This window comes from Ascaphus truei, chromosome 5 (assembly GCF_040206685.1).
Source record: "Ascaphus truei isolate aAscTru1 chromosome 5, aAscTru1.hap1, whole genome shotgun sequence".
Lineage (NCBI taxonomy): Eukaryota > Metazoa > Chordata > Amphibia > Anura > Ascaphidae > Ascaphus > Ascaphus truei.
The window spans coordinates 294,129,544-294,144,236 of NC_134487.1; the positions used below are offsets into that span (position 1 = coordinate 294,129,544).

The window sequence follows — 14,693 nt, forward strand, 5'->3', positions numbered from 1 at the left end:
AATTTGGTACAATAAAGCTATTGTAAGTACTTGAACTTCAAAAGTGGCCATGAAGAATGACAAAGAGCCACATCTGTGCTACATGTTCACCAAGTCTGAAGAACTGACCACTGTTTTAGCTCCAATAAAAACTTTCAAAACTTGGACCAAAGCAAGCGTTTTGATCACGAATGTCACCAAACAAGACTTTGTTTCTGGATTTCTTTTTTGTTTGTTTTAAGTGGGTGAATTGTATTCTGCATCTCATCTATTCAATGAAACACTGTAATATGTAGTTAATTCCCTTTTATTTTTGTATAAAAGGCATGTTCGGAGGAAGAAGTGGATGTTTCAATAGTACAAGGGTTCAAGCAACATTTCATGTGTAATAGCCTTGCCCCAAACAACATGCAGCAGTATAGCGCAATACAGAGAATAATTACACACTTTCAGCTATCAATAAACGTGTTCAACCAAAAGCAACAAAGGCCCCAAAAGTTTAAATACAACCAGCTACTCAATCTCAGCCTTTGGTCTTAACTAGAATAATGTATTTACCTTTTTATACATTAAATATAATTTTCCATATCAACAAACAACACAATATCGTGAGTTTACCCATATTTACTAAGTGGTACTATTAAACAAGACACCCCTTGATGCAGAGACACCGTACAACCCATCAAGTTAATTGTTTCTCATGGAAAAGTGCCCCTCTGTAAATAAATACACACCCAACGCTGGGATGCACGAACCTCTGTTACAGTTACCCCATTTTCATCCTGCACTCATTGCCATCGACTTGAATGGCAGTTAACACGGGATATATCAGTATCGGAGGTTAGTAAATCTCCCCCCGTCTTGGACGGTCAATTCCACAAATCCAGCAGCTTTCAGGATTCGATTCATGGATCACTGAAAAATTGTTTAAAAATGTGAAGAAAAAAAAAAGAATATAGAAAATACGTACAACCACTCTGCATCCGGCTGCTTCCTGTAGGCAGCGATCACGTTTAATGCAACGGTTAGCTTGTCGGGATCCTGCAGATCTACCACTTTCTCAGACTCAAGGCAGGTGAATAACACCATGGAGCTGTAAGTAGCGACTTTCTCATCTGCATGCAGTAGACAGCTCCTTTAAACAGACAAACAGTTAAAAAAAAAAAACAAGTTAAATTAATGTTGCCATTTTTCTTTCCTTCCATATCATAAAAGTAATTAATCAGTTACGGACCTCATGCCTCATCCTTTTATGCGAGTCCCTTACTAAAATGAGCAGCCTCGTGTCTCCAAGGAGCAGAGATGAATTAAATCGGGGTCAGGTAAACAAAACTCACCCGCATGCAGAATAAAATTTCCCTACGTTTTAAGCAGCTGCTATGAATAACTTTAAAGCTGCAATGCACTCCCAGACACCTTTCTTAGACCTCGATTTGAACTCCCCACTAGCCATAACATTCTCCTGGAATCCACTAGTTGGTTCCAAATGCATTTAACTTGTCAAACCGCCCGGCAATACTGGTGTGGGCCCAGTGGTGAGCATGGCTCAATCTACGAGTGACCATGGAGGCCATATCCCCAAGAGATTAGAGGATTAGAGTGATGCAGTTTGACTTTGGGGGATCAATTTGACAAAAATACACACACACACACTGTGGATTTTTTATTTAAACCTCACAATATCCTATACTGTTATGATAACCCACCTATTTGCAAATCAGCTTTATATATGCGAAATAGATATGGCTATAGCTCAATTAATTAGGGCGCGGTAAAGAATTTAGATTTGCGCAAGAAAACCATATGCTCTTGGAGGGATTGAGGGAAACAATATTCTACAATTTCAATATTATACAGTGCATAATATATATATTTGATACAGCTTTGTGCTAGGGATCCCCTTTGGAAATATAATATGAATGAATATCATCAATGAAACAGAGTCATGTCACAAAATGTGTAGACGCTGTGTGATAATAGGTTTAATAATCACGAGACAGGGAATTACTGCACGAGTTGGAAAGAGAGGAGTGTTCATGCTTACAAGAAAAGTTCTGGACAAGCACACGTCCAAATTCTATTCTGGGAGTCCCGGTTTCCTGCCGCAGTGTTGCCAAGGAACTGAAGGCCACAGCGAAATGCTGAAAATGTTACAAAACAATTAATTGAAGAAAGTGCTCAGAGAAAGAGCGAGTTACAGAAAATCCATAGCCAAAATCTGAAACGACACCGGAGAAGTAACAAAAAATCAGAAGTAGGCAAGATTAAAAATAAATAAATAAATTCGTTCGACAGTCACAGAAACAGCTAATACTTCACATCCAGTGTCCCAGATGTGACCACGATGAGAAGTTACAAAGTGACCACTAAAATATTAGATCTAAAATAAAAAACATACCGGGCGCTCAACAAACCAAGGTGAATAAATATTAATAATGCTTGACAAAGTGTGGAAAAAAAGTGATATGAAAATAATTTAAAAAAAAGGAAAGATACGCTGCTTGAAACCCAAATGAAATGTCCTCGTAGTTCTTGAATGTGCCTTTGTATAAAGGGGGAGCGCAAGATCATACCAAATGAAAGAGAGACAAGCGGAAGATAGCATAATATGGTCAGAAAATAGAGATTATCCTCCTATCTATTGTACGATGTTCCGGTCGTCTCTCTTACATTTGGTATGATCTTGCGCTCCCCACTATACGAAGACATAATAAAACATTTGGTCGGTAAAGATAGGCGACCATCGGGTTGATGTCACCGAACAAGAACAGATAACTGCTGTGAACTTGAAACAATATCGGAAACCAGGTGAATGATCGTTCAGAACAAATATGGCTCCCATGGCCAGCCTTGCTCCTACAGTTCAGAGGAAGCTTCAAGATACCACCAACTTTCTCACTGCATTTCTGCTCAGTGGGGCCCCCAGTTTTACCAATAGAAGGAAAAAACACAAAGCGGGGATTGCTGGAGATTGGTAGCAGTTTGACCTACCAGGTTACTTTTCTTAAAGTCGTTGTAGATGGCACCATAGAAGCCCCCTAAAAATAACTGTGGCACTGCCAAAATCGGCAGATATTCGGCAAACCGCAATAAAAAGTGTTCCGAGACATTGTGCAAGGCAACTCATCAGCCTGGCTGAAGCAAGCATACAAAAAGCAGGGGGGAAGAAGAATGCTGTACGATTAAGACATTTTTGGGGCTATTAAAACAATTTTAACAATGCCACGAGACAAATAGGAACCGGTTTCCCTGTCCCCCCAGACAGAAAGCACTGCAGCAACAATTAAAATATACAGTAACTTTGCCCTTGTTTTTAAAAGAAAATAGCCATTAAAAGCTGCAGTTCAGGCAATATCCTGCAGGTGTTTTTTTTTAATAAATCAGTTCTGTAGTAAGAAAAAATACTTTTAGCATTTTCTGTTTTTAAAAAAACAACAACTTTGAAAGACCAAATTTCTTGTATTCTATTTTAACAACCATTTACTAAGGCACAGTCCCTTTATGTCCTGTCACAAGCCCTGGCACACCCCTTTGTGACCCCTGCCCTCCCTCTTGCACATGTCAGTGCAGGAGTGCTCATGAATATTCATGAGCTTCCACTGAGTGACAGAAACAGAGGAAATACATTCCCCTTATTTAAAGATGTCGCCAAACTTTGCCGATCAATAGACGGAAAACGAATGGACTAGCAGCTATGCAGTTCTTTAGGTAAGTAGAGATTGTCCACATGAAACAATTGAAGTAAAAAAAAAAAAAACTATAAAAATATTTTTTTTAAAAGCCTGAACTGCAGCTTTAAGCATACGTGTGCAGTCAAAAAAGGCCATGTTGTGAACGCATATCTGGGCAACATATGCAGAAATGGTTTAAAATCTTGTATGTAGTTTGATTGGCATATTCTGTGAATCTGGTACTGGCAGCCAGGGTGCCGTAAGCAAGAAAATGATATAGCAGGTCAGGTATACATTTATCCCACACGCGATGGGGTCCACACAGGAAACATATTAAGCAAATCGTTCTGTGGCCATGGGCAGAGCTTTATTTTAATTTAAAAGAAAGAAAAAAAAGAGTATGTGGCCGTAAAGCCTAATTTTATCCCACTGGTGAACCGCTTTCGAATTAGGTCAAGATATCCTGGGTAGACCATACTGGAAAAGGGAACATTTATTTAATGGATAATAATTCCATTAAAAACAAAATTATGCACTACAGTAAATTCATAGTCAGCACAGAAGTTAACATTCAAAAGGCTGAAGGAAATAACTTTGCGGAATAAAAAGACTGGTTAACTTTCACCATACTTGACAGATAAAATAAAAAATAGCTATTTGTTGGTACGTTTAGATAATAATCGGACAAGCAGTAATAAGTTACCACAACGGTCTGCAGAGTAGGAAGGGAAAACCAATATATCATTTGCCTTAATTGCTTACAGGAGGAAAATGCATGTGGCAAATATTTGAATGGTAAGCATTAGATCCTGCAAACATCTTCATCAGTTAAAGGGGTTACACAAACACCAGATTACAATTTGTGTTGCCCTAAAAAAAAAAAAAAAAAAAAGAAAGAATACTATGGCATAATAGTGTTTTCCACCCAAAAGCAAAAAATAAAAAATAAATCACCAGGAAACCAAGAAAACCATGAAACAATGTGTCATGGCTGACCACCCACCTTGCACATATATGGTGTCTCACCACATATCTACAGCACGTCAGACTGAGCATGGTCGGAAAAAAAGACAAAGCTGAACAAGGGGAGGATTTTGTTTGCAAGTTGATATATTTCCACACTGATGCAAAATAAATCATTTAATAAAAAGTTTCCTAAAACAGTATTTGATTTCCTAAGGGCTTACAATAGGGTAGACGTTGTTCTGAGCTAATGCAGGTATAGACTACCTACTATGCGTCTACATCTCTACCAGCAGTTCTAATCATATCTGTTCAGACAGGGCTATTACCTCAGGTGTATTACATCTTGGGGGACTCATCATAGTTGCCCCTGATTCTACACAGATATTTTAACTGCCTCTTATAATTATTACTGTCCTTGTGTACAGAACTTCCCTAATCAAGGGCTGATATTAACCTGTCCTTATTAGTACAGGTGTACTATTTAGGACATCAGCACTCTATCCGCTGCTCATGGGTTCTTTCACACTTTGAACCCCTTTTTGATTCATTGGTTGTTAATATATTTCTGTCCACCTTTTATTTTTGGCATTCATTTTATGGAATTACTTCTATAAAAGTTAATGTTTACCTCACACCCAATACTCATGTAGTAATAATATGCAGCACAAAGTGCTTTCCTCTTCTGTTGCTTTAGACATAATTTCTGTTTTTGCACAATTAACTTTTAAACATCAACCTTTTCTCTACTATTATCTAACTGAGCAAGGACCGTTTCTCCTCTGTAGAATACATTACAATAATATTGTATTTCCATTGAAATTTTACTCTTGAATGTTTAAGAAGTAAAGCAATATACTCTGAAGCAGCTGCAAATCAACTGAAACCCCCCATTCAAGTTTATGAGGGTTATTTTTCTGCCGGATCGCACCAGAGTATATCAAATTACCCCCTTTTGTGAGGTTGATGGACAACGAGAGCATGACTTATAAAGCCAAACCAAAGACCCTCGACTAAAAATAGTTAAGAACTGCAGGTACCTCCTCCACAAGAAGGTTTAATGCATAAGTAAGTATAGATATTAGAATAAAGTATCTGTTGTCTAAATTTAGCATAGGTTAAACTTGATGGACGTACGTCTTTTTTCAACCTCATCTACTATGTAACTATGTAACTACAGTATGTAACTATATAACGGTGGTCTATGAATTTTGCTTTCATCAAAACTAAAATGAATAATCAAAAACGTTTCAGGTTTTCAGGTATATTCGTGAACAAACCGATATAGAAACAGAATCTACGGCATGAAATCCCGAAACCAGTCCTTGTGACACTTAAGACATGGAGAACAGATATGACCACAGGCCCAGGAACTGTGCGTTTTTAAAAACAAGGCAGGTTTGGGAGAGGTTTCTTCATTCTGTGAAGTGGAAATTTAGCAATGAATACCAGCTTGCGATGGCGAGACTGCACACGTAGAATCTTTAGACTGCTGTCCATCCCCTTTGGATTCCATGATCTGTTAAAAATAGCCCTTCCAACTCACCCATTAAGAATCCTGATGGTTGGAACAATTTTTTTTTTCTCCAGTTCACCAACATAGGGCACGCTAATTTTTTCCAGCCACGGACTGGCCTGGCAACTGAAGATTGGAGAGCTTATATTAAACCGCTAATAAAATTTAAAGAATGTCAGTGTATTTTGCCCACGTGAATAAGTTGGGCTGCAACACTCAACATAAATTAAAAAAAATAATAATAATAATAATGACGTTATTTATCACAGCTCCTTAAGAGGGAGGAGTAGTAGTAGATGGTATTCTATCTTTTATTGGACCAATAAGTAGTTGATATGTTACAAGCTTTCCAACCTCAGGATCAGGGTAACCCGATGAAGGACCCCGAGAGGTTTGAAAGCTTGTAACATAACTACTTGTTGGTCCAATAAAAGGTATCATACCCCGTACTCCTTCACTACATTGAACAAAGGATCAACACGGCCCCTACCCTTCTTTGCCTAACCTAGTGAGAGTAACTTCTGCAAGTTGTTGAAAAATATATGTAATAGAGCTGTGGTGTTTCCTATTGCAGCTCCTAATCTTTCACTTGCACACAGAAAAATCTCTTCTCTTAATCCCTCTCCTACCCGCACATTACATTCCATACCACATACAAGGTTTTCCTCCTCACCTTCGTGGCTCTTACACTGTTCTGCTACACTCTACATCTCAGGAAAAGGGAGACCAAAAAGCGCACCAGCAAAAACGGAGAAGGAAGGACCCAAAACAAAAAAATAATTAAAAGGGCACTTTAATGTGACAAGAGACCCATCCAACGCGTTTCGAACATCACAGCGTTCTTTTTCAAAGATAAAACACAATGTAATAACATCCATTATATACCCTCTTACCTGTGGGCCATTTCGCGCCAAAAAACGGAACCTGATGACGTCATGACGCTGCGCGCGTCATCGCGCATGCGCAGAGCAACCCAGTGCCGTTCTAAGGGCAAAGCAAGTCCCACAGGCAGTGTGGCCATCTTGGTTAAGGGCAAGTCATAGGGAATCACTGCCCCACTAGTACAATACATCCTTATGACGCATGTATGCAGTGCTAATCACTGCGCATGCGCATTGCGACGATGCAAAACATCAACAAGGCTAAAATCAAAAGTTAAGAAAAAAAGAGAAAAGAAAAACATTCTATTGATAAGGGAAAATGTAAAAAAAACATAATAACTTACATCTTATGCTAACACATAAAGGGAAAATAAGGATATATGACACATATAAACACAATTTAACGAATAATTAAAGCAATTAAATAACTTAAAAAACATGTTAATACATAAATACTGCATAACATATATTGTATATCTAGAACCTAGGAAAATATAACAAAATATAGTACATTAAAAACATTATAATAAAGCTATCATCACACAATACATCAAATGAACAAGTTTATCATTAACTAAATGAAAATTTATAAATCTTGAAGGGCTAATTTGATCAATCCATAATCATTTAAACAGAATTGACCTAACATGCAATCGACTCATAAAAATTAGCAAATTACAAAAAATGGGTTAACTGCCAGTCAATATTCAGACCCATAGGGAAGCGCGTTTGGAGAATGAAAATCCAATACGCCTCGCTACGGTTCAGAAGGTTGACATGATCACCTCCTCTGGATTTACAATTAACTAATTCAATTCCCAGGAAGGACAAATTACTTGTTCCTCCCTGACCACATTCCGTGAAATGTTTAGAAACAGGATGATTGGTGTCTTTCAATCTTATGAGCCTTAAATGCTCCAACATCCTGACCTTAAGAGCTCTAATCGTTCTACCCACATATCTCTTGCCGCAACCACATGTTATGAGATAAACAACAAATTGACTTTTACAATTTATAAAACTGTTGATCTTAAATTCCTTATTTTTTACTTTATTCACATCATGTGGCTGCGGCAAGGCATACTGTAGAAAACTTTTTGCTGGCTTCGTGTGTTTACATACACTACAAGAGCCACATTTAAAGGAACCTCTGGTGACATAAGGTCTTATAGACCCAGGAGTAATAAGTTCACTTGTGAGACATAAGATCCAATTGTTCTCGCTCTACGGTATACAAAAGAAGGACCAGGTTCAACATATTTTTTAAGGACAGGGTCCATGGATAGGACATTCCAATGTTTAGAAATTATAGAATTAATTTTTCCACTTTGTTTGTTAAACTGTGAAATAAAAAGAGGACATTTATTTTTAGACTTTACCAATCCATGTGTACCTTGTTTATTAACACATGTATCATTAGTATTACCAAGACGAGAGTCCTCAATTGAATGTGCGGGCAACAATGATGCCCTCTCTGTTTGTACTGCATTATTGAATGAATTGCTATATGGGATTTAGGGTATCCCCTTTCCAAAAACCTCTTCGTCAGGTCCTCAGACTGAGAAAGAAAACCACTAAACGTGGAGCAGTTTCTTCTCAGTCTAAAGAACTGTCCCTTGGGTATGGCTTTTATTATATGAGATGGATGGCAGCTGTCCGCCCTAAGAAATGTATTTCTTGCGTTTAACTTCCTATACACATCAGTTTGGATTGTTTTGTCTATATCTACAAATAATTGTAGATCCAGAAATTCAATGTGACGAAAATTTAATGTAAATTTTAAGTTGTAAATATTGTCATTAAGATAAGATACACAAGCATGAAGTGTAGTGACAACCCCTTTCCAAATAATAATTAAATCATCCACAAACCTTTTATAAAAAACAATATTGTGACGAAAAGAATTAGTGCTTGAATATATAAAGAGTGCTTCCCACCACCCCATAAATAAGTTTGCAAAAGAAGGAGCAAAACGTGTGCCCATAGCAGTGCCAATTAATTGTAAATAAAACTTATTATTAAATGTGAAAAAGTTGTGCGTGAGTAAAAAATGAATAGCGTCCAAAATAAAAGCCGACAGAAAGATTGAAATTTCTGGTATCTCAATAAATTGGCGGACAGCTGCCATCCCATGGTCATGTTTTATAACTGAATACAGAGAGGTAACATCAAGTGTTACCCACAAGTAATGATTACCCCAATTGACATTTTTGATCTGATCAAGAAGATCACCAGAGTCCCGTATAAATGAGGGCAATTTCCTAACAAATGGCTGAAGAAAACCATTCACATATCTTGACAGACCATCTCCCAAAGATCCAATACTGGAGACGATTGGACGACCTGGAGGGTCGACCAATGTCTTATGGATCTTTGGGAGATGGTGGAAGATAGGGATAATGGGATGTGATGGTATAATATATTTAACCTCTTCCTTGGACAAAACCTCCATAATAACACCTGAGTCAACCAGTTCAGTAAGGACATCCAAGAAGTGAGGAGTGGGATCGGCGGGTAGTACACGGTAGGACACGCCATCATCAAGTTGGCGTAAAGCCTCCCTGACGTAACCGTCTCTACCCTGCACCACCACCGCACCACCCTTGTCCGCACTATTAATGACCAAAGCATGATTATTTTTCAAAGATTTTAAAGCTAAACGTTCACTTTGATTCAAATTGTCATGATCTATACGTCAAAGGGAAAATCCCTGAGCTAGAAGACGGAGGTCCCTAATGATCAGATTTTCAAACATAGTTAGAAATTGACCCTTAACATGAGTGGGGTAGAAGATAGAGCTCTTTTTTAGGCCCGAGTTCCATTCTGACAGACCTTAGAGAAGGTGAAAAGTGGGCCAGCTAGAGAGCTGTGGATTAAACCTCATCCCGTATGCAGGTCACGTGCTCACAGATGTGCCGTACATGACTACTCCTTCCACCTTTATTGCCACCTCTCGCCTAAAACTATATTACCTCACTATCACCTACCTGTAAAACTAACTCACAAACCCCATACAATAGGAATCTCCTCTTGCCAAATTCAAATCAAATCTGAAAACCCACCTTGTGAATGAAGCATTTCAATAGCTTAGTCTCCCTATACCCACAGAGACACTTGCAGTACTTCTCCTGCGGTCTCTCGAATGCTCCCAACTTACCAGTTCTAAAGTACTTGAGGCTCTCTGGGGCACAGATTCATTTTCCTACCATGTGCCTTCAATACTTGTTGCAATTATTGTATTAACATTCCCTGTATTCTATTGTTTATTTTATAAAGCACTGAATACATTGCTGGAGCTATAATTAAAAAAAAATTAAATGCACGTATAAATAAGGTTTACTGTTTAAAAAAGACCCTGTCTGAATTCCTTCTCTCTACTTACAATACCAAGAAAGCGAGTCCCAATATTCCCAAAACGCAAACAACTGCATATTTGGCGAGTAATTGGCAACGCGGCAGTGTGCTAGGAAAATGGCTTCGGGAGGAACGGGCTTTAATTTATATCCATCACGTATTCAAACTACTCATTTCTAGGAGCACGATATAAACTTTAAATACGAGCTTGAAAGCTTTATTTTTACAGACTTTGGGAGAAAAAACATCCAAGAAGCCTTGCAATGCCAAAGACACCGCCAATAACTCAAAACGTATAAACAACATGAAAAAAACATGGGCAAACTTATATTAAATTTTGATGAGTGTAATATATTTGTCACACTCCCATAATTATTCCGTGAAAAAAAAATATCATAAATACTGTCCTGACAATGTAATTATAGCCTTCTCTTCTAAACCAGCAGCCATGACCTGGCTCTTGTATCCTGCTATTCTTCAAATAGAAAGAAAGAAAAATCGGCACAGAAAAATGGAAATATTCCGATAGAGGGATGGATTGGTTTGTTTGCCAGACTCCAGCTTCAGTTCTAGTTTCAAATGTATAAGGGACAGCAGAATCTATTAAATTAAAATCAAAAACAGCATGCAACGTACTCCGGGGCCACTTGACATGGTAATGCCGTACAGTGAAGACCGCAGATATTGGGTCACTACTAAATAGCTTGCCGAGCGTTGCAAGACTTGGGTGTTACGCCAGAGATCGCCAGAATACTGCAACGCCTACACCGTTCCAGTTACAAATACTACAAGAGACAAGTGGAGGTTCAGGGTACACATTTTGGAGGCTTGATCATCAGGCCACAACTAACAATTTATATGCCCAATTCCAGAGCCATTTATTTACCTAGGTATTTAAAGCAGTGTGGAAAAGTACCCAAACTGTTTTAACTCATTCACTGGCAGTGCAGCACGCTATACAATATTAAACAGTCCAAAATGGGACAGTTCTCTCCTAGTCGGGGTCTAGGAGTGGCACAATGGTTAAAGGTGCTGGTTTGAAGGTTCAATGTGTGTGTCAAGGCCACTTACACTCCGTATGATCTTGGGCAAATAACTCCCTCCTTGTGCTTTCCTGAGACATACATCTTATTTTCAAGTATTTCAATGTATTTGTTTATTATTTCATTTAAATATTATACTAGCATACACGCTTTCCAAAGCAAGTAGCAGTAACAATCGGGGAGACAAACTTCTTGAAAGCCACTAAGCTCCTGATGTCAAGATTAAACAATTTTAAAGCCTTAAAAGCTTAGATTGTAAGCTTCTGGTGGCAGTCTCCACCTTTACCTTATGTTTAAATAATAATCCATTCAGGACGGGGCATTAATCAGGAGTTGAAGGCACACGGCAGATTCTTATGGACTACATTTTTGTAGTATTATTATAACAATACAGAAATTACCAACACTTTACCTATGCCTACCTCCCCATATCTACCAAATGGGGGAGGTAGCCTCTACCAGACCCCCACTCCTCCTGCTCAACCAGGCACTGTCTTCCCCCCCACTCTACCAATGGCTGCGGAGGAACACCTTTCCCCACTGGTTACCAAGTCAACCCCAACATGTGCAGGATGCACTGATGCCTGGATGCCTGGAGGCAGGCCAGGGCTCCGCTCGCCCTTACTGGGGTCACCCCTACCCTCTCCTACGCGTGTAAGGCGATGGGGATTGCAGGCCTGTCCTGAGGAGAAGAAATGTTCATGTACTGCTAATGCCAGGAATTGTGACCAACCAGTATTTGTTGATTTTATTCCCATAGTTTGCATGTTATTTCCCCTACATTGGAACGTTGTAAAGTGCTACGTATACTGTTGACACTATATGAATAAAATGATACATACAAAAACATGTCCTTATCTCCAGTTTATGACCCATTGCTTGAGTTCATTATAAATTTCCTTAAATAAGCAAAGAAAGGCAAAATGAAATCACCTTTCAGATTTAGACATCAATATGACAAATCTGTTACCAGCATCCCGTTTTGTTATGGTTTCTTTGCAAAAAAAAAAAGACCCACTTCTTTCAACTGTATTTGGTGCTTTCAAAAATCTTGATCTGTTTCTTGACCCAGTTTTCCCCTGTGGAGCCTCTGATAAAGTGTTGTGGGCAGCGTGTAAAAAAAGCTTCCTAAAGCTTAAACATGTCCAAAACAAAATATTATTTTCCCCTTCCACTGCTACACCCACAATCTCCCTCAATGTCACCCCAATCTCATCAACAGCTCAAGCCCGCTGTCTAGGGGTTATGTTTGACTTTGATGTCTCCTTCATTCCTCACATTCAACCCCTCACGAAAGTCCTGCCTCCTCCACCTACGAAATATCACCAAGGTACGCCCTTTCCTCACTCATGATGCAAATAAATCCTAATCCACTCACGCATCTCCCGCCTCAATTACGGCAACCTTCTCCTAGTTGACATTCCCCTTGTTCACCTATCCCAACTCCAATCCATCCAAAATACAATAACTCATCTACCTCACTCACCACACTAAATCTGCTGCTCCACTACGCATATCCCTACACTGCCTTTCAATATAGAAAATAGCTGAAGCGCTCAAATGCAGGTATATTAACCCAAAATAAGCCAAACCACTAAACCAGGGTACTAACAAATGTACCTAATGTGTAATAGTATGGATACTATCCTCCTGAAGACAGGTGGTAGATGGTACAAGCCCACTTACCATCAGTCTCATTGGCAGGTTCCCCTGGAAAATATGCAAATACTCACATCCTGGTAGGGTAGGTAGGCAGGCTGTGCAGCTACTAAATGCAATACAGGGAAAAAGGAGACCAAGAACGTATGGGCCATATTCCAACCCGAGATACACTCCATCCTACAATGAGCCGACACTTGACCTTCCTGTTACAAAGCAGATATATAGAGGTAATGAGAGCCCTGCTCGTGAGAGCTTACAAATCTGGAGGGAATGAGGGACAATGGTGCCTACTGATTGAGCCACCTGTGCTGAAGCAGGGTTATCCTTAAAACCTGGCCTGTTGGTGGCCCTTGGGGACTGGAGTTGGCCACCCCCTGTCCTATAGATTTTTTTTAAAGTGCATCTATGTATCAAGCTAAAATAGTGAAATGGCCCCAGATGTATCAAACAGAAGAATGACATTGCATTCAACATGCCTTTTTTCTTCGATACATCTGTCACAGGCTCTTTACCCCAGAACTGCACTACATTTGCCTTGACACACAGACTTGTAAAAAGCCTGAAAACAGGGTTATTGAAGATTTATATAAAAACAAAAAATAAAAAAAAACACAAAAGAACTGAAAACATGGAAACTGGAGTTTAGAAATGTACGAAGTTGCCGGAAAGACGCAAAAAACATTTCTTTGCAATCCATTAAAATTAAGTGGACACCGCATTTTCCAACCTCGTCAACGACACGGCGGAAATAAACAAACAAAAACGTGTGTGTGTGTGTGTGTGTGTGTGTGTGTGTGTGTGTGTGTGTGTGTGTGTGTGTATATGTATATATATATATATATATATATATATATATATATATATATATATATATATATATATATATATATATATATATATATATATATATATATATATATATATAATATATATAGGTTGACAAATCACCCAAAAATCTACTCGCTGAACCATTAAATCTACTCGCCACCTAGTCCCGCTCCCAATCCCACCCTGCTTGGTGTCGGCCATGAGGTCGCCACGGGGTCAAATCCAGTCGCCAAGGGCCTGTATTTTAATGGATTTGTATATATATATATATATATATATATATATATATATATATATATATATATATATATATATATATTACAATTTTGAGAACTTCACCAATACAAAAAACCTGCAACATTACACGAAATAGCTCATAGCTAGGATCCATTTGAGATATTTGAGTTGAATTGACCCCTTAGTTGAGAAGGAAATTCAAACACAGGGTTTAATTTGTAATATAGTTAATAAATTACTGCCTATTTAGTGGCATTTCTGCCTTTGCTGCTTTGCTTAGTACTACTTCATTGGAATATATGTTTTCCCCTAACCACAGTTAGAGGTTTTTGCCAGTGATACCATACACAGCCCTTCAATGTTCCCGTCTATTACATACTGCAGTACATTCTGAACTTTCATTGGCAATTATTACGCCACAATGGGAAACAGAGTGTGGCAGAAACAGAGAACTTTTAAGTTCAACCGCTCACTGTACATGTGACGACTAATAAATGTGCTCTTTATTATGAAGTCTGCATTAAAGGACCATTTTGTGGGGGGAAATGGCAACCTACCT

The 14,693-nt window shown here is 38.6% G+C and overlaps 1 protein-coding gene across 2 annotated transcripts in view; it reads right to left on the bottom strand.

Moving 5' to 3' along the window:
- The window catches only part of ATXN10 (ataxin 10), a 100,891-nt gene that overhangs the window by 65,836 nt on the left and 20,362 nt on the right, over window positions 1-14,693 (bottom strand). For both annotated transcript variants that reach the window (XM_075602742.1, XM_075602741.1), the window contains exons 4-5: window positions 2,024-2,120; window positions 950-1,114 (exon numbers count right to left, since the gene is read on the bottom strand). In XM_075602742.1, the coding sequence (XP_075458857.1) occupies window positions 950-1,114; window positions 2,024-2,120 (262 nt within the window). The remainder of the gene's footprint in view (window positions 1-949; window positions 1,115-2,023; window positions 2,121-14,693) is intronic.